General features: G+C 47.0%; 1 protein-coding gene and 1 long non-coding RNA gene across 3 annotated transcripts in view; one reads left to right on the forward strand and one right to left on the reverse strand.

The window, feature by feature from the left end:
• DGCR8 (DGCR8 microprocessor complex subunit) overlaps positions 1 to 16453 on the reverse strand; it is a 40152-nt gene extending 23699 nt beyond the window's left edge. Inside the window, exons 1-5 of one of the 2 annotated variants that reach the window (XM_074292749.1) lie at positions 16297 to 16453; positions 7604 to 8596; positions 6941 to 7100; positions 4730 to 4872; positions 4218 to 4500 (exon numbers count right to left, since the gene is read on the reverse strand). In XM_074292749.1, coding sequence (XP_074148850.1) covers positions 4218 to 4500; positions 4730 to 4872; positions 6941 to 7100; positions 7604 to 8323 — 1306 coding nt within the window. In that variant the 5' untranslated portion in view covers positions 8324 to 8596; positions 16297 to 16453. The remainder of the gene's footprint in view (positions 1 to 4217; positions 4501 to 4729; positions 4873 to 6940; positions 7101 to 7603; positions 8597 to 16296) is intronic. The other variant, XM_074292760.1, reaches the window with a different exon arrangement.
• On the forward strand, positions 3084 to 5456 carry LOC141557325 (uncharacterized). Its single transcript, XR_012486766.1, has 2 exons — positions 3084 to 3376; positions 4176 to 5456. It is a non-coding gene; the product is annotated as an uncharacterized LOC141557325 (long non-coding RNA).
• Positions 16454 to 20676: the final 4223 nt, after the last annotated feature.

The following is a 20676-nucleotide window of genomic DNA, read 5'->3' on the forward strand; positions in this document are numbered from 1 at the left end:
AACTGAATATGGAGATTGTGAAAAATTTGGCAACAATAAAAGGTATCAAATAGACTATCAAGATTTAATTCTTTTTTTTTTTTTTTAAGATTTAATTCTTTATGTAAAAATAAATAAGCACACCTCTCATTAGTATGCAAACTTGCTTTCATCTTTAATAAACAATAAAATTATATGTATACCCAAGAATTGTTTTAAAATCAGTTCTTTATGAGGGTCACGTAAAAATTTCTTGGGCAAAAGGGGTCACAAATGGAAGAAGTTTTAAGAAGCCCTGGACTATACAACCAAGGAGGACAACAACCAGGTCTGATAAATACTAAAAAGATTGATAGTCTAGCATTGATTGCTTCATTGTGGCAAAGTACTGGAACCAAAGGAGATGTCCACTGAATGGGGAACAGTTGAACAAACTGTGGTACCCGAATGCAGTAATTACTATGCTGCAAGAAGTAAAGTAGTGAATATGAAGAAGTCAGAGAAGCATGAGCCTTCTATGAACGGAAGCAAAGGGAACTGGGAACACTGTAATAAAAATGACTTAACTTGCTACAGAAGAGATGAGAAAAATCAATACACTTCCCACCCTCCCCTCTTTTTAGCAGGGTTGGAGGCCAGAGCATATTAGACACTACTCTAATTGTCCAATTCTTTTCTGTGAACGAAGGTCAGTTTTGTCATAAGGGATGTCTTGCTAGGTAATGGAAAGGGAGAGAAATATCTAGAAATGAAAATTATATAAATATAAGAATTATCAAAAAAAAAATTGAAATTAGGAAACATTAGTTTCTTTGGAACAAATATGTTGCACCCAGGATAGCTCTCAAGTAAACAACTTTTCCCTCTTTACCATTTTTAAATGATAGATTAAAAAAAAAAAAAGAGGTCTTATCTCAAAGTTTGCCAGACCTAATCTGTCAGGGACCAAACCTAAAATAATGACTCTATTACACTGTAAATGCACAGCAACTAAACCTCAGAGTTATCTGAGAAGTATGCATCTAAAGAGGCACAAGTATCCATGTAAACTTTTAATATAAAGATGCAGGTAGATGGAAAAGATCAAGAATGTGAACTGTACTTCAGACACTCTCTTCACAAACACCTTTAGGCCTCTCCACTGATACTCATGATTAGAGTGCCAAACAAGGTTCTCAAAACACCTTCCAAAGACATTGTATAATTTTGAATTATGCATGAGGCACCTTACTAAAGACCTTTATGGGACATTTTGTTCTATATAGAAATTCTTTTGCATAATTAAACAAAAAGCAGAATGGGATCGTGCATTCTGACCCTTTTGGTTGGCTGCTTTGAATATTGCTTGTGAAAATCTGTTTCTTCCCTCCTTTTGCCTTATCAAGGATGCATTCAAAACATAAAGACAATTATCAAAGACTTTATAGGAATGAAAAAGTAGACACACGGACTGGGAAGTTAAGATTTTCTTGGTTGTTTTTTTTCTCTCCCTTTTGGAGACAACTGGAGTTAAGTGACCTGCTCAGGATCACACAGCTAGAAGTATTAAGTATCTAAGCCAGTTGCCCCAGTCTATAATCTTTTCCAAGCATTGCATCCATTATTCCTTTTTTTCCTTCAGATACATTGGAAAATTAATATTATTGTGATCCCTTCCTTCTTCCTTCATATTTGGTCAAATCAATTCCGCTGCTCTTCCCATTTTTCTTTAATGACATTTCTAAGTATCAACAAAACATTAAAAATACACAATAAAGAACAGCAAGTCAGATGGGGATACCAGAAAGAGAATGTTGGTACTAAAAAGTTAAAAGTTCCCATATACTTTTTTCTATATACTTAAAAGTTATACCAAATAGAGACTTCATATTAAAACATTCATGTCTGTTGATGTATCAAGTTCATAATGACATAAAAATAAATTTCAAAAAAATGTGCCAAAACAAAAATAAGTGTTGCAATAAACTGAACTTAGACTGACTTTCAAATTGTTATCACAAAGTATTAAACCAATATGAAACATTTCTGACCACACCACTTTCATTTTTTTTTACTAGTGAAGTTATTTTATTTAAAGTAGAAATGTTTATACCATTAAATAAAAGCAGATATTTAAAAAATATATATTTCTACTTCTGTTCATAAATAGTGGCTCTACTGCTGTTTTGGATAGAACTTGCAGATCATTTCCATTTTTTTTGTTGATTCCCATTTCACACTTAAATATCTTTGGGAGCACCTAGTTGGCACTGTGGATGCGAAAGGGCTGAAATCAAGAACACTCATTTTGCTAAGTATTTGGCCTTGCTTGAATTGACCTATTGAACTTCTTAGAAAATGAACATTTTGTCATTATCTGTTCTTTTATCCATTTCCCATTTCAGCATCTATTTCAGTGGTCCTCAAACTTTTTAAATAGGGGGCCAGTTCACTGTCCCTCAGACCTTTGGAGGGCCAGACTATAGTAAAAACAAAAACTCACACTGTCTCAACCCCTCAGTCCATTTGCCATAACCCGGCGGGCTGTAGTTTGAGAACCTCGATCTATATTTTTAAAAACAGCTCAAGTTGATCTCAACAGCATTCTCTCATTTATTTCTTGTGGTTTGATACTTAAATTTTTCTTTCGGCAAATTATTCACTGTTTCCCCACCTCATCACCCTCTACATTATGACATTAGCAAATAAGCTTCAATTACTTCATCTACAAGTCATGTTTCTGGTTTGCTTCAAGAATTAATGAAAATTTCAAGACTAACAGGTCAATATTTCCACACAAGGCTGTCACAATTAAGAATACCAAAGTTTAAATCACATTTATATCAAATATCGAGATGGCTTAAGTCTCAATAAGGGATGATGGTACAAGGACATCCTGTATTTTATTTCTGTTTCATGGACGCCCACAATCAGTAGGCTGGTCTTTAAAAAGCTTACCCACTACCTGTTGCCAGGACCACACTTGACACCTTTCCAGCATGGTAGAGCCTTCTACCAGCACCATATTTGAGAATACAAAAATCACCCTTACATCACAATAAGAATCTCTGTCCAGAGGGACAATGATCTCATTCCAGTCAATATTCTCATGCTTCCACGTGCTAGGTTACATAGGAGATAAGGAGCACAAAGATCACTGAAGTCAGACCCAGGGTTGCCTCCACAAAATCCATACTCAACTCAAGAGGCTTAGAAGGAAGTTTTTTGTCAACTCCACAGCACTAGAGCTATATGCACCAACCATGTCATCTCCCAAGAGTTAACAAGCTACCCATAAAGCTTAATTCTCTACCTTTCTCACTCTCCACTGCAGGATTACCACCATCTATGCTCTATCTCCTATCTGTGGCTATATGTTCTCCAGGAGGACCCTTTCAGAGGCCTGCCCCACATGTCTGTGAGTACATCTTGCTCAAGTCTCTTTTGAGCTCCTGTCCTGCATTATCAGCGATCTGTTGGGCACCACCAACCTGTAGGTTCAATAGGCACCTCAAACTCACCATGGTCCATAACAGGATCTTTCCCCTTTCCAGGCCAAACAAATACCTCATGCTGTATTCCCAATTTCTGTCAAAGGTAGCAACATTTTTCCAAGTCACCCACCGAGGCTCATAACTTTAAATCTCCCAATTCCATTATTCAAAAAAGCCTTAATTTCCAAGTATCTCATACTTATACCCCGCCCCCTTACCCTACAAGCTACTCCTTGTAGCAAAAGGGTAAAAGGTAGACAAAACTAGTTGCCAAATCTTAAATCTCTTATCTACACTCCCTACCAACAGGTAGGCCGTCATCAGCTCTCCTAGACTGCTGCTGCTTCTGTTCTTAATGGAAGATTCTTCCCTTGCTCTGATCTTCTCCCCTTTCTATATAGTTGAAAGTCTTTAGGAAAAGTACAAATCAGACCATTATCCCAAGCCCTTGCCACTGCTTCTAGGCTGAAAAGCAAGCTCCTTCAAAACCTAACTCCAGCCCACCTTCCTAGGACCTCTGTACTTCACACTCCTCTCAGCCAGCCAGCTTACTCTATCCCCAGAGTGCTCCCTGTGCAGCCTTCATCTCAGAGACCCTTCCCCTTCAATCCATCTGGCCTCTTGGTAGCCTTACTTAAATGAGGGCCTTTCCTTCTCTCTCCCCACCCCAAATAACTTTGTATCAACAACAATAGACATGCCGTTTCCCTTTTCTTTTTCCAGAGCCCTTGGCCTACCGCCTTGCAGGAAGCAGACCATACTTACCAACAGATTCATCTTTACACACTTCTACTTTGGCCTTCACTTGTCCTAAGGCTCCTTGGGCTGTATCCCCCCCGAGAGGTTCTTTCTCATCGAGGGACCCCGAATCCACTGCTGTGGAGTCTGGCTCCTCAGTCTGGCTGTCCAGTTCCGAAGACTTCTCCATGGACTTGACTGGGGAGGCGTCCCCAATCGGGGTGATGTCATTGCTGAGTTCTCGTTCCTCGTTGTCCTTCATTTTTTTATAATGCAGACAAGGAATGCTGCTCAGGGGAGGATCATGTTTCTGGACAGACAGTAAAACAGCAATGTTTCATGAATTCCAGCACACGATCTTCAGAAGCTGAGTTCTGAAAACCTGATTTTTCTTACTGGACTCTGGTTAGGTACAAATGAAAAATTTTGAAGACATGCAATTCAAAGTTTGAGCATTTACATTTCAAAAACTAACCAAAGTGATTACTAAACAGTTAAAATTAAATTCTTACATTACCAATGACCAACGAACCCCCTACCCTTATGCTTCCTGTTCCTAAGAAGTATGGTCTGGACCAGGTAACAACTCTAGATTCTCTATGCAGATAGACAGGAATTCCAGAGTTATGGAATGTCATGATCCATCCATCAGGTAATGGTTCTGTAGGTGGGCGGCCACGGCCTTTATAAAAAGACAAGAAAATCCTGGAATTACTCGAAGCTTTAGCTTTTAAATTTAAAGAAAATGTTCATTCAATTAATTCAATAAAAAGAACTTTTAAAAGTTTTGTTTAGAGAACCAACAAAATCCCCCCTCCTCCTTAACCAAACTCCGAACCTATACCTATTGATTATGACAACGGATCTTCCTATTCTGAGCTCAACTGACAACCCAATGGGGATAAGTGATCCAAACAAGACTTTCTTCACAGATGGAGGTAAACCAAGGTCACACAGCTAGTGACTAATATAAACCTGGAACTCAAAATCTGTTGCCCATAATCTCAGCATTGTTTTGATTTGCCCTACAGTCCCTAAAGCAGAGGTATCAGGCCTTCAACTTCAGGCAAAACACTAACCAGATTAACTGGGAGATGTTTACCACTACTGCTCTAAATCCTAATACTTTTCATTCAAATGTTTCTGCTGTCCATACCCACCATCTCCTTACCCTTAAGTTTAGGATGAAAATTTTTTAGCCATTCGACAATTTTGAAAATTTTATTTCAAATTACTGATTTACAAAGATCAATTTAGGACAAAACATTTATATGGCTCTGACTACTTTTATGGACAAAATAAATATCAACTCCTGCACAGCAACTTTTTTCACTGTTAGAACCAGGTCAAAGCTTCCCTAAAAGTTGCTGTTTGCAGGGGTAACTAGCAAATCCTTTATTACCGTTAAGGACCTGTGATTTCAATAGTGTTAACAACAGCTATCCCTTTTCCTTACTAGCCAGATGATATCCCTCCATAACTCTGATGAAAGTCAAATGAGCTACCATGACATAAAAATTCATCATTTAGGTCACCAGACAACATAAAATCTGGACCCCAAATCTAAGCCGTTCCAATTTGGCCAAACCTGATGGAATCTGAATTCTACCGACATAACAAAGGCTATGAACAGAAGCACAAAAAAAAAAAAGATTTAAAACCTCCAAAGAAAGTACCATATCTTTGTAACTAGGACCAAATAACTGTGGGGAAAAAAGCCTACTGCACTCATTCTAATGCAGTCTCAGGATATTGTGTTTCATAGGAAACACAAAAGATCTGCAGTTAGCAACATTTGAGTTTCTTCAATGCTGACATCACATGGAGGCATTTATGCCAAGATACTGATGAGGTTAGAAAGTCTAGAATCTGATGAGTAAGAGAGCTATTAAGGATCACCTGCTTCACTGTGGCCAATAAGGGAAAGAATCTTGCTTTCAAAAAAAATATTATTTCAAGTACTAACCTTAACTGGGGCTGAAGGATAAGACAAGAGCCACTGTTACTTAGCCTGGTACCCCCGCTGACTCCAGTGACCATGGCCAAGAGACGCTCTGTGCAGACCGGGCAGCTGACACAGACGTTAATCAGACTAGAACCCTGAGACCATGGGCAGGATTCAGCTCTCACTCCAAATGGCCTTTCAGTGTACCCTCATAGCTATCAGCTGACAGTCCATACAACTGCATCCTCCCCAGCTTTAGCTTCCTTTCAGGAAATGAATGTGAGGAATCTTTTTTTCTGGACCCATTTCCTATCTGTGGGCTGCAATTCAGACTCTAGTAGCTGCTCAAGACCTCATAAATGCCAAGAAAAGAAAATGACCCTGTTTGCTGTGAGTCAGCAGCATCCTAGTTAGTAAAGGAAAGACTAGTTGCTTCCTCAAGGACCTTTAAGGAGCCTCCAGCAACTCTCCAAGGCTAGAGTTTATTCTGCTAGATAAGGAGGCTGGACTGTCGCCAGTCTATCTCTGCCCTAAAGGACATAAAAGAAAAAGTGCTTGGAAGTTCAAGTCTTTCTTCTGCCACAGCCTGTTCAATCTCTTCTTGGCCTTCAGTTTCCTCATCTGTAAAATGAGTTGGACTAGGTGGACTTGGAGGAGGCCCATCAATGCTCAATTTTGGAGCCTGTGATCCTCCTTCCAAGCCAGCTGGGGCACCATTTTAAAAAGATAAGTCTTCTCGGTATAATATCACCAAATGCAGAAAAGCACACCCCAAATACTATCCCATCAACACATAGCAGCTTACTTTTAAGAACAGTCTTTATTTTGGTCATCATGGGCTGCACGGTGGTCTCTCCATCAGACAAGTGATCACTCTCTCCTCCATATTTCTCTTCAATTTTCCTCTTTTTGGGGGCACAAAGACCCTCTTCTAGGAGCGCATCCACATCATTGTCAAAATCATCCTGCAAAACACTCTATCAATCAGACATTCTATCCCAGAGCTACCATCTCCTCAAGAATAGATACTAATGACTATCCCATTGGCAAATGTAACATCATCGATAAAAGACCATAGCAAAATAAAGAGAAAAACAAATGGGCAGCTTTCAAATATGGTCACAGGAGCTCCATTTAATGGTTCAAGATCATCTGAAAAACAAACTGAATGAAATCTCTCACTACACACTCAAGCACAAATCAATGACACAGCAGAGATGCGTAGTCCACAGCAGCACCTTCCTTCCAAAATGGTTATTTGTTTAAACTGGCCCAAAAAAAGGAAAATTAGTGACAACTGTTTTGATAAAACTTTAATCCTTTCTCTAATCTTCTCTTTATCAAAATAAAATTGTTCCACCCTGCAGAGGAAGGAAAATTTGATTTCTCCGCAACTATGGCTTCTAATAGATATCGGCAAGTTTTTTTTTCAGATTTCTCTAATGGCCAGAAAAGTAATTCGACATACCTCATAGGAGAAATTCAAGGTGTCTTCGTCCACTTTATCTCGTTGAGAAATTGCTTTAGCTGTGAACCTTCCTGTTTCTTCCTCTATTTCCATATTGTCAGTAAAATCTTCTAACTCATCCAGCACTGCATACTCCACTCTCTTTTCCTGATCAATCTCATTCTCCTCATCCCTCTTATCTACACTTTCACCCACTACTCCTACTATGTTCCCATGGCTACCATCAAAAGGACATACATGAAAATCTCCTTTGACATCATTTATACTAAAAGCTGCCTCGGCCTTATCATCTGTCTCAGCTCCAGTATAGAGAACCTTTCTGTCTTTGCTTTTGCAGCTTTCTGTAAAGCTTACGCTAATCTTAACATCCTTAAGCAATCTAAGATCGGGGATGAATTTTCGAACTAAAGGGGCATGGCGAGCTGTTCTTGGACTTAAGTCGCAGTTGTCGGGATCTATGCAGAGGCGGCTTTTGTAAGGAGCAGATCCTTTGGTGAGAAGCTGGGGTCCGAAGTGGGCGTCCACATCCCCAGCTGGGGTATCTGACTGTCCAGCACCACCAGAGCCAACGTCCATTACGTCTGCGTCACTGGACGTTTGCAGGGGAGGTGGTGGAGGCTCTTCGCTAGGAGGCAGTGGCGGGAGATAAAGGTGGTTTTCCACAATCAATTCTCTTGTCACCTCTTGTTGGAGAGGAGCTATGCTTTCCAATGTCTCCATATTTTAAATACTCTTAAAATGACCACTTTAAAAGAATAAAACTTAAAAGTTATATCAATCTATTCTCCTAACATGCAAAAATCCATCAAATTAGTCAATAGGCAACACTGATGACTTAGCTAAGCTGACTACATTGTTCTTTTCATTAATGTAGACAGCTTTTAGAATCACTGTCTCAATTATTGGAAATCACAATGCATCCAGCTTAAACAGCTGAAGACTTAGGTGGAGGGAGCAGTTCTTCAGTCTTTAAGTGCCTTTTCTTCTTCCAACCTGCAAAGAAATTGTTAAAAAATGTCACCATTTGCTGAAATATTTAACAAAAGGATCGCCACACAGCCAATAATTGCAACAGGAACATGCTGTTCACTGATGACGATGGTTTTTATTTTAACCTCTTCCCTGTATAAGCTATTCTCTCAAAGAGGGAACCAACAGATTCTCTCATTCACAGCTTCCTATAAGCGGCTCTTCTACCATTCTTCTGGGTACATGGATCACAGCACTTGGTGTTAGTTCAGCATTTTTAGAAACTGCACGTGCGCCCCCCCCCCATTCTACAGAACACAAGATTACAGCCAAAATTCAGTTACAATTACTTTGTTCTTACTCACAAGACACAGAATTGATTTATTGTAAGTCACCTAAGAATACTTTAGAGAAAGAGAAAATAAATCATTAAAACACTCCCATAGTTTACTGCAGATAGTAGCAGAACAGTTTCAAATTATATTCACATTTCCTTGGAATAACACTACAAATTAAGTTTCTGAGGTAAAATTCATTCTTTCTGGGTTAAGACAAATTCAGGGTTATTATTATTAATATTATTATTATTGATAAGCCAAACCTTTGGTTTAAGCAATACATTGACAGGCCTATTGACTCTTTCCTGACTCAGCAGGAGGTTGGTTATGAAACTAAAGTCACAAGGAAGACTTAAAAATGAGCACAATTACCATTTCATGACTATACTGGGACCCCCCCAACCCCCTCAGATATTTAACCCTATTGCTTGTGTTGCTGTCTTAAACTAGAATTCCGCTGATCACGATTTGTCTCCCTGGCCAGACCTCAGGCTTCTTGAGGGCAGGAGACACATTCACCAAGCTGATCTGTGGATAGGCTACACTCTCAAACACAAAAACAAATATTCAGATAGAAAAAGAGCCACAGACACACACCAAACTGAAGTTTTATCTGAGCCAGAGTCTAGCCTTACATCTGGATCACTATAAAAGCCTTCATGTTACCCAGCAATGCCTACCAAGGGGTGGCCTGTAGCAGCAATTAAGTAAACGTGATCCACCCGACAGAGCTTCCAAAAAGCGTCATGAACAGGAGCGTGGAATGAAGTTTGTGGTTTCAAGGGCAGCTCTTCCAGAGCATTTCCTCCTCATTTGTATCACTGTGTTCCACAAAGCCCTGAACAGCTACGTGAAAGATACGCCCCTGATTCATCGGGCAGCACTTTCCTCGAGAGAGCCAGAAGGGCAATGCTGCTGCTCCGGGCCCACTCTCACTCAGCTTCCAGGGAATTGGGGGTGCCTCCTCTCAGGGAGGACGGGGCACTTCAGCCAACTCTCCAAGGACTAAGAGAAGGAACCAGAGCCTATTGTAGGCCCAGAACACCCCGGGAGAGAACAAGGTAGGCTGGACCTTGTGCACTTGGGGAAGTGATATGCATAGGAGAGCTGAGTTAAGCCAGCCTGGAGGGCCATGAATGCCAAAGGGGAGTTGATTTTCCATTCCAGAGGCCAGGGGGAACTGGAGGCAGAGAGACACCAGACTCGGGCTTTAGGAAACTGGTATGAAAGAAGGGCAGCAGAGGACAGACTTAAGACAGGGAGACTGATTAGGAGGGGGAGAAGCTGAAGGCATGAACTAGGGTCTGGGAGGCAGAAGCAAGAAAAATTGGCTACGGATTGAAGAGAAGGTGGAGTTCAGAATGACCCTGAGCTTAGAATGAGTGCACTGAACAAGCACAAAGTGCTTCCTCTAGGGCTAGGAACATCCAAGGAGAAGACAGTCCTTGCTCTCAAAGGGCTCACTAATTTAGGGAGGCCACAGGCTTCGGCTCCAAGCTAGAAGGAAAAGCCTAACAATCTCGGGGGAAGCTGTATCCATTCCTGGTGGTCGTTCCAATCCCATGCTGGGGCTAAGAACCTTCTTTCCCAGTCCTGGTGGCTGCTGAGGAGGCAGGTGGTGGAAGCTTCCAAGCTGTGTCAGCACAGGGGCTGTGGCTTCCCAAAAGGTGGCTTAAGAGACTAGCATGGGGGGCAGCTAGGTGGCGAAGTGGATAGAGAACCAGCCCTGAATTCAGGAGGACCCGAGTTCAAATCTGGTTTCAGACACTTAACACTTCCTAGCTGTGTGACCCTGGGCAAGTCACTTAACCCCAGCCTCAAAAAAAAAAAAAAAAAAAAAAAAAAAAAAGAGACTAGCATGGGATTCCCAGCCTATCTCCAGATATCTAGGGAAGCCTCCACAGAAACAAGGAAGCTCAGAAGAGGAATGAGTTTGGACAGATAATGAGTTTTGTTTTAGAGATGGTGAACAGGAGAAGTCTATGGTCATCTGGAGGGAAATGTCAATAGGCAAATGGTGACTTAAGGCCAGGTCTTAAGGGAGGCACAAGGGCTAGGTAATACAAATCTCGGGGCCATGATAGAGAGATAAATGAATCCATGGGAGCTGAAGAGATCGCTAAGCCAGAAAGCATAAAAAGAGAAAAGGGCAAAGAGAACTTTGGGGGACCCTCAATTAGGGGACTTGACAAGGATGAAGATAACAATCAGAGAGGAGCCGTCTCATGAAAACCCAGTAGCATCCAGAAAGAAGTGATCGGGAGAAAAAGGATACAGATTAAAAACAACCATAAGATACCAGCTTTCAATCTTTGATCCTTTGCAGGGACTGTTCGAGACAACTCAGGTTAACTGTGGAAAAAAGTTTTATCGGAGTGATCAGATGGTAAGCCATGTTGCCAAGAGCGAAAGGAGAGGAGAGCCAGAAGCCAAGGCTAGAATGTGGATAAGATGAGGAAGAGATGGCAGGCCACGGAAGCCTGGCTAACTCACAGCCTCAACATCTAAAGACCCAGAAAAAACCACGGCATGAAAAATGACACTGGGGTCTTAAAGACTATCCCAGCAGACAGACCTGGAGAAGCTTCAAATAGAGACTGAGACAAAGTAAACTAATTGAATGTAATGTCTTTTATATGGTAAATACAAACTTTACATTTTCACATTAACAAAAACTCAAATAGCAACATCCTGGCTTTGCTATGATGATTCTCAGATGTACTTACTCAGTTCTCACCTCCAGACACTTCTCCAAAAGCTTACTGAATGTCTCAAAGCGGATATCCTAGAATCATCTTAAAACTGAAACTGTTCTCTGCAAAGTTGCTACACTGTTCACAGTCCGGCACCCTCCACACCCTCCTCCCACCCAGCTGACTGCTTCTTCACTCGGGTCTTAGCCATTGCATTCAGGGAGTCCTCCAAGGCTCCGCTGCGGGCCCCTTTCTCTCCCTCCACATGCTCACTTGGAGCATCAGTTTCTCTCTGTGCTGGTGATTCTCCAACTGTTCTTTATCTCCCTAACCTCCTGACTCCTTTCTCCAACTGGACATGCAATAAACCTCTCAACACATCCCAACGCAGATCCATTCATCTTTTCTCCTGCTAACTTCTCCATTGCTCCTCCTCATCCTGGAATCCTCATGCTCCCTCCTCCCCAATTGATCACCAAGACCCGTTGATTCCACCTTCCCAACATCTCCCCAATTTGACCCCTGCTCTGCCTGGCCCCTGGCCCCACCCTGGGACAGGCCCTCACACCGACCACAAGGCTCTCGCCTGTCAGGTTCTTCTTTTTTAGAGGTTCCCTAACAACTGTAGGATCTCCGGTCCTCTCCCATCTTTGCAGTCTTCTGACTGTGAAACTCTGGCATGTTCACCCAACTCTGGGAGAACCCCAACTAAAACCTCATCTTCTAGAAGCCTTTCCCAGTTCCCTTTAATATCAGGGCCTTCCCTCTGTGGATCTTCTCCACAGTTCTCCCGCCGCTTCCTCCACTAGACCAGGGAGCTCCTGGAGGGCGGGACCCTGTGCTGCCTTCTTTGTCTTTCTAAAGCTTAGCTTCACTTCTGAAGCACAGGAAGCACTCAGCCAAAGTACATTCCCCCCTAAATGCTGCCTATCTTCAATGGGATTTTAAATCAGGTGAGTTTCCGGGCCAAAGAAACACATTTGCCTCAATCTCCTGGATATGCCACAGGATACAGTTCTGGGCCTGGAATCGGGAAGAACAGAGTTCAAATCCAGCCCACACTTCCTATGTGACCCAGGACAAGTCATTTAACCTGTCTCAGTATATCCTTCTGTAAAATGGGAATCATCATAGTACCTGAGGATCAAATGAGATAATATCTGTAAAAAGTGCTTAGCACAGTTCCTGGAAGACATCTAAATATATAAGACATAGTGCTATATAAATGTAATACATAGCCTGGTTCAAGGTCATGTTGAATTCCATTTCAGAATATCCTGGATACAATCAGCTTCTCAGGAAGTATATTGATATATGTATTTGAGATTATCATTCCTTCCATGGGGACAAGATCTCTAGGCTTTCTGGGAGCAAAAAAAAAATAAATATATATCAGTGGATGCAATACAATCAATGAAAATGACTAGATCTTACAATCTCACCTGGACTTCTTTTGACAACAGCTTTTGGTTACAACCCTGAACGAAAAAGTAAGTTTTATCACAGTGTGAAATGTGCTTTTTCACGGTTGCTGGTTAACATTACCTTCTTCCTAGTCATCAGTACTCCAGTCTTTGTATTGTCTTTCCTAAAACAGTTCTCCCTTTGGTTAGCAGACATTTGTACTGGTGGGTGATGTTCTTCCAACTTAAGGAAACCTGTGCCACGGACACACTAGAGAGGCATGTAAATACCTATCTCGGTCCCTAGGAAAGTCCTTCGCTTGTTTTCTGAGAATTAAATTGTTTTCTCACTGTCAGTTTTTAGCATTTTTTGGGTTTTTGACTGTGCTAGGTGAATCATCCCATTTGATGGTGGGTTTGAACAATTCTTAAAATGTTCGCCTTCCTCACCACAGCTGCTGCAGCATCTCTTACAGTCACAGAAGAGTTCTAACTGTTGCATGTTTCCAGAATAACATCCTTTCTTAAAGGCCACAGAATAAAAAACACGAGAAAGAAATGAAAACCATGTGTATGGCATGAAATATAGCACTTAACTGACAGAGCTAACAGAGTGCGAAACCGGCTCAATCCAGTTTCATCTGATCAAGACCAGCCTTTCTGAAGCAGCTTACGTGTCAGAGGCAGAAGCCCGGTGCGGACACAAAAGGAAGCCATCCAATGACTGCTCGTACCAAGTACTTTACAGCCATCGGGCCAAGATGCCGCTCCCCAGGAAAAACTCAGAGACTATTTCTGTGGAGCCGATACCCCACCTTCGTGTCAGTCATTTGGAAATCGTTATTCTGAGAAAGGCCCTTCCCAATATTTCCCACAGATGAGCAGATCAGAGGGAGCCCGCGCTTATCAATGACCGCACGCCCACTTCTCTAAGCCCTGACCCGCAAAGTGCTGGACTCAATATTTTCGCCAAAACATCAGCTTTTAGAAACCCAGGGGTTTTTCCCATCCAGACACATCCTCTGCCCCCTAAGACGGGTGGTATCTGTGTGGGAATGGCCAGGCGGGTCCTTGCTTATTCAGTCAGGCAGGACCGAGCCAAAGCAAGCGGCAGCTTGACACAAGCGCCAAAAGGCACAAACTTCCAACCTCCGTGAAAGTATCCTTCCCCGAGCCCCAGGGCCTGTCTGGATGACTTTAAAGTTAAGTTTTACTCTGGTCTCATTAGGGCAGAGGGAAGTTTTATTCAGCTCAAGTGAGGGCAACGATTCTTTGGAATGGTTCTAAATGATCTCAGCAGCGGCTTTTATCAGAAAAAAGAGGAAAAAGCTCTTTTCTTTTATAAAAGCTGGAACGACCAAAGACGTGGTGCCCTCACTTTTACGTGCACAGGGCAGAATAAATACTGGAGCTCTGTTAAACAAACCCATGAGCGCCGGCAATGTTAGCCGTCCATACTGAAAGGGCCCCGAGAGAAGCAGCGCGACAGAGAGAACCCGGGCTTGGACCCCGGCCGTCCTGGGCTCTCCGCCCCGCGGAACCGGCTCACTTCTCGAAGGGCTCCCTCCGACCCAACCTCTCAGCGGCCTCTCCCCACGCTCCCTGACCCCTCTGGGGCAGCCTCCGGGCCTCTGGTGGGTCACATGTCTGAGCCCCCTCCTGGATCCTCTCCGGCCCGAAGCCTGTACCCCCCAGGGAGCCTGTACCCCTCCCAGGGAGCCTGTGCCCCCCCCAGGGAGCCTGTACCCCCCAGGGAGCCTGTACCCCCCAGGGAGCCTGTACCCCCCCAGGGAGCCTGTACCCCCCCAGGGAGCCTGTACCCCCCCCAGGGAGCCTGTACCCCCCAGGGAGCCTGTACCCCCCCCCAGGGAGCCTGTACCCCCCAGGATCCCGCCCCGGCCACCTTCTCTTCCACTCCTCGGTCCCCAGGAGCCCAGCCAGCTTCTCCTCCATCTCTTACACGTCGGACATCTCAGCGCCCCCCCTCCCTGACACTGGGAGTCTCTCCCCCTGCAGCCCATCCCCCTCCAGCTCAGTCACTGCCGGCCTCCCACTGCCTCCAGGGCAAAACCAAAGGGCAGTCTGGCAGTCCGGCTCCCTCGGATGGCCCCTCTGCTCTCTGTTTCTTTGACACCTCCCCCCAACTTCCTTACCTCTCGGCTCTCCCAAACAGGACCCTCCCCCCCATGTCAATTCCCTCCGCCCCACCCCCGGGGGTCACTCCGCGAGGGCACACAGTAGGAGCTTCATAAATGCTGGCCCGTGCGCGCTTCCTCACGACCCCCAAGTTTTCTCCCTAAGGCGGCGCTTCAGGGGCGCCTGTGGGAGGGGCTGTCGGAGAAAACGTTGCGGTTACCCCGCTCACTCCAGACTCCCGGGCTCGGGCTGGGCCCCCGGGAGGAGAACAAGGTAAAGGCTGAGAGCGTGGCCGGGCCGAACTTCTGGGAGGGCCCAGAGGGCAAACCAGAGGCCCCCGAAAGTGCGGTCTGGGGGTCTCAGCAGCAGCAGCGGGGCTGGGTCACCCCCAGACCGCGCCCCGGGGAGCGCCCGGACTCCCCCCGCCCCCTCAGGCTGGGCCGGAGAAGGGCCGGCAGAAGGGACTTTCAATTCAAACCAATTCCAGGAACCCTCATTCAGAAGCTCCCGGCAAAGACCAGGGAGGGGGGAGGGAGGAGGGGCGAGGGGGGAGGAGGGCCGCAGGGGAGGGGGCGCCCCAGGGAGGAGGCGCCCTGAGAGGGGAGGGGCCGGCGGAGGCGGGGCGGACGGAGCAGGGAAAGAAACAGGGGCACAGAAGGGGGAGGAGTACGAAGGGTACTCCAAGGGGGAGGGGACTCCGGAGGAAGGGCAGAGGGGAGGGACTCCCAAAGGGAGAAGCGGAGATCAAAGGGGAGGGTCTGGAGGCCGGAAAGGGAGGGGGCCCCGCAGAGTATGTGGGGAGCAAGGGAGGGAGGCCCCCGGAGAAGAGGAGGTGATGGAGGCCTGGAAGAAAAGGAAAAGGACGGAGTCTGAAGGGGGCTGGGGGAAGTTGGGGGATGCACAAAGGGACCCCGGAGCGGCTCGGAGGCCGCCACTCCCCTCCCCCCTGCACAGCCATCAGTCTCAGACCCCGGGCTCCCGCAGTGGGGGAGGGGCGCGGGCCCCGGGGCGCGGCCGCCCCTCCTCCTCCTCCTCTGGGGCGCGCGGCCGCCCCTCCCCCCTCCCCGGCTCCCCCTTCGGCTCCCCTGGCGCTCGCGCACCCGCCCCTCCCCGCCCCGGCCTCGGGCTCCGTTCCCGCCGCTCTCACCGCCCACCTGAACCCAAGCCGCTCCGCTGGCGCTCACGCCGCAGCCTCGCTCCTTCCGCTCGCCAGCCCCGCCTCCCGCCGTTCCGTCCGTCCGTCCGTCCGTCAGGGGCCGCGGGGCACGAGCCCTGCCGCCGCCATCTTTAAACCGCCAGCCAGGCTGAGGCGGAGCGCGCTCGAGCCTCCGGGGAGACGCACCGGGCCCCCAGGCCCGAGCGCGCCAATCGCAGGCCGCCATCGAGCGCCGCCGTCCCTTATTGGTCCCTTCGAAGACGTGGCAGGCCAGGTAGCCAATGGGACTGTGTAGGAGCCGGGCGCGGGTTTGCTGCAGAGGGGGCGGGGCCGGTGCCGGGGTGGGCTGGCGAACCGTTGGGCGGGAGGAGGAGAGGTTGGAGAGAGGGAGGAGGACGCGTGGAGACTGAGGGGGATGGGCGGGAAAGATGGGAGAAAGGGAGGGAAGAGGAAGAAAAAGGGGATGGAAAAAAGGGGGAGAAAAGTGACAAAGAAGGGGAAGGAGAGAAGGAAGAGGGAGAACAAAGCAGGGAGAGGGCAGAAAAGGAAGGGGAGGGATGAAAAGAACATCGTGGGGGAGGGGAGGGAAGGCCCGAGTTCAAATGCCAGCGCTCGCTCCGGGCCTCGGTTTCCCCTTCTGTAAAAGGGGGGTGAGACTGATAGCCTCCAGCAGGTCCCTCCCCCTCCGAGTCAGTGCTTGGGGGGTCCGGCCTCAGTCTCCCCTTCTGTAAAACGGGTTGTAGCATACAGCAGGTGCCTCAGTGCCTTCTCTGCCTCCCACCCAGAGGGGAGCTGGGCACCTTTGGGCGCCTGGCGGCCCGGAGTGGCCGGTCCGGCGGTGTCTGCCACAGGCTGGGAGCGGCCCCTGCTTCCCCGACTGGACCCTGGATGTCTGCAGTTGGGCAGAAGCCACCATGGCGCGGGGCGGGCGCCTCGGCGTCTTCTGTGGCTGAGGCCCGTCTTCTCCGCGCCCGCTCCGCCAGAGAACGCTTAACTCGCCCGCCTCTGCTGAAGCGACCGATTCTCTGACATCTTTAATGAATAAAATGGAACGCCGAGGTGTACCGAGGAACCCAGAGTCCCAGCAAACGGAGGTGGGCGAGGCCTGGACCCCGGCGAAGAGTCCCCTCGCCGAGGAGCTGCACTTGTGCAAGGACAGAGAGACCGCGGAGAGACCCGGAGGGGGAGTCGGCGTGCTCGCGGCCCTCGGGCCTCAGTTTCCTCGTCTGGAGCTTTGGAGCGTCTGAAATGAGGCTCTGACCCGTCTGGGCCGTTGGTCCCTGAGCTGAACTAGGATCCGGGCCCTGGCTGTGCTGTTCCTCCTCGCAACTTTCCATCACTTTCTCTGCTTCAGACCTGTCCTGGGCCTCCCCGCCATTCTTCCCATCATCCCTATCAGTTTTTCCCTCCCCCTCCTAAGTCTCCCCATGGCTGCCCGGCCTCCTGCTCCAGGTGTTTTCAGAACAGCTTCTCGGCCCCTTCTCACTGAAGCCTCGCAGACAGCCGCCTTTTATTACTGGGAAAAGCAGCACTGAGCGGCCGGCTTGGGGAGCACCTCAGCATCTGACCGGGGTGGACGTCTTTCCTGAACCATCTCCGATGGCTTTCTCCCCCCAACTCTCTTTTATTTCATTCTGTGCGTATCAGCCCGCGCTACCCGAGCCAGACCTTCACCTTTCAGGGTTCTGGGGTACCTGGGAGGGGCTATTCCCTAAAGCCATTGGCTCCAGCCCCGCTGGGCATCTTCCTCCCACTTTAGGTGCCAGGGAGCCAGGAGGAAGGGATATTGACTTCAAAGCCAGAGCAGTCACTTTCTGTGTCCCGCCCCAGTCTTCAGGGAAAGTGCCCAAGCCCGCGGGGTGCCCCTCACATCAGTACCAAGACCCGCAGGTTGAGAGCCCCTCGACTCGGCGCTTCCTGAGGCGACTTCCAGCTCAGAATCCTGTGATCCTTGGAGAACCACGACTGGGGCGCTCAAATGGATGTACAAAGGATGAGCTGGTCTGGAGGGAGAAGAGGGAGCCAGAGTCTCTGTGGGAGTCCATCGCTCTCCAAGGTCCCTGGCTCTTCTTGCCAGTGAAGCCCACCTTGTTACTCTGAGCATTCTCCCGGCGGAGAACAGGATGGTGTGGCTTTCCGTGGTGGAAGGCCAGCCTGGGAGTCCTGTGGCCCTGGTTCAAGTTCATCTCTGCTACCAGTGTTGAAAATTATCTATGCATATGCTTTGAAAATTAAAAGCTGTGATAATAATTTTAAAAAAAGCACATCCATAGTTTTCAACAATCACCCTTGAAAACCTTGTGTTCTAATTTTTCTCCCTCCCTCCTCCCTCCCCTAGATGGCAAGTAATCCATTATAGGTTAAACATGTACAATTCTTCTATACTTAGTCCTCCACCTATCGTGGTGCACAAGAAAAATCAGATCAAAAAGGAAAAAAGAGAAAACAAAGGGCAACAGGCAAGTCTCTTCTTAAGGGTGCCGTCTTCAGCCCCTGGATAGCTCTGGGGAGATAGGGCCCCACAGAGGAGGAAGGGCCCAGGCAAGGACTGTGTGTGTCTCGTGTGGGGACCAGCCTGGCTAACTTCAGAGCAGCTCATCACAGAGTGGCTGCAGGGAGGAACACAGAGAGGCCTGGAGAGACTTACATCAACTGATGCTGAGGGAAATGAGCAGAACTAGGAGATCATTATACACTTCAACAATGATACTGTACGAGGATGTATGCTGATGGAAGTGGATATCTTCAACATATAGAAGAGCTAATCCAATTCTAATTGATTAATGATGGACAGAACCAGCTACATCCAGAAAAGGAACACTGGGAAATGAGTGTAAACTGTGAGCATTTTTTGTTATTCTTCCCAAGTTATTTTTATTTTTATTTTTATTTTCCTGAGGCTGGGGTTAAGTGACCTGCCCAGGGTCACCCAGCTAGGAAGTGTTAAGTGTCTGAGACCAGATTTGAACTTGGGTCCTCCTGAATTCAGGGCTGGTGCTCTATCCACTGCGCCACCTAGCGGCCCCTTCCCAGCTTATTTTTACCTTCTGAATCCAATCCTTCCTTTGCAACAGCAACAAAATTCGGTTCTGCACATATATATTGTATCTAGGATATACTATAACATATTTAATATGTATGGGAATGCCTGCCATCTAGGGGAAGAGGTGGAGAGAAGGAGGGGAAAAAATCGGAACAGAAGGAGTACAAGGGATAATGTAAAAAATTTTATGCATGTGTACTGTCAAAAAATGTTATAATTATAAAATTAATAAAAAAGATTTAAAAAAAAAGTGCCTGCAGGATAATTGATTTTTTTAAAAGGCTCTTTCCCTTTACCATCTTCCACTTCATGACAGCAAAATTCTAGACTCCCCCAAGTTAGGTCATCAAAGCTGGGTGGAGCCTTGCAGCTCCTCTCATCCTACTGCTGTTTGACAGATGGAGACACTGAGGCTGGGCAAGGCCCTTCAAAGAATTGTAGAGTGTCAGAGCTAGAAAAGACTAGAGGCAATCTCGTCCAGCCCTATAAAAGTACAGACGGGCATGTGGCCCAAGTCCCTTGTGGGCAGGCCTCATACTCCCCGTCCAGCCCACCTGCCTCAGCACCATCCAATCAAAAGCCTTTGGATTCCAGCAATTAAGGGTCAGTGACACAAGCATCCCCTTAGGCTCCTTACCTCTCCCACTGAGCACCTGATGAGGGATGTGCTGTCTCCTGAAACCCCTGGTGAGAGAAATTAGTAACGAATCCTTTGGGGCTGAGGCTTTCCTCCTCTATTTCCTCAATCGAGGCCCAGTCTGAAAACTGATGGACAAAATTGTCCTCAACCTCAAGGACCAAGCCCTTCCATCTGGGGCCTGGACCCACCCAGCAGGACCTGGGTTCTGCTCAGTGTGTCACAGGATGCAGTCTGGATTGATTCTTACCCAAAGCAAAGGAGCCCTGTCCTTGCATCCCGCCCTTAGTGACACCTGCAGTTTAATTCTGCATCTCCTCGGATGTATATCCTGAGAGGGCAGGGCCTCTCCAGCCTGTGTGGCGCTTCTATCTCCGGCTCACAAAAGTGTTTGTGGAAGCCCCTCCCCCACAGAGAGCAGCCATGGGGACAACCTAGGACAATTGCATTTGACCTTTTTTTTTTTTTTTTGCTGAGGCAATTGGGGTTAAGTGACTTGTCCAGGGTCACACAGTGTCTGAGGCCAAATTTGAACTCAGGACCTCCTGACTTCAGGGCTGTGCTCTATCCACTGGTATTAACCTTTTCATAAGACTCAGTGGGGCTGGCTCTTCACTCTCCCCCAGGTACTGTTCCTGTGGGCCTCTCCACTGAGTTTTTGAGGGGGATTGTATTTCCAATGCTCAGCTGATGTCAGA

Source organism: Sminthopsis crassicaudata, chromosome 1, assembly GCF_048593235.1.
Source record: "Sminthopsis crassicaudata isolate SCR6 chromosome 1, ASM4859323v1, whole genome shotgun sequence".
NCBI classification, from domain to species: Eukaryota; Metazoa; Chordata; class Mammalia; order Dasyuromorphia; family Dasyuridae; genus Sminthopsis; species Sminthopsis crassicaudata.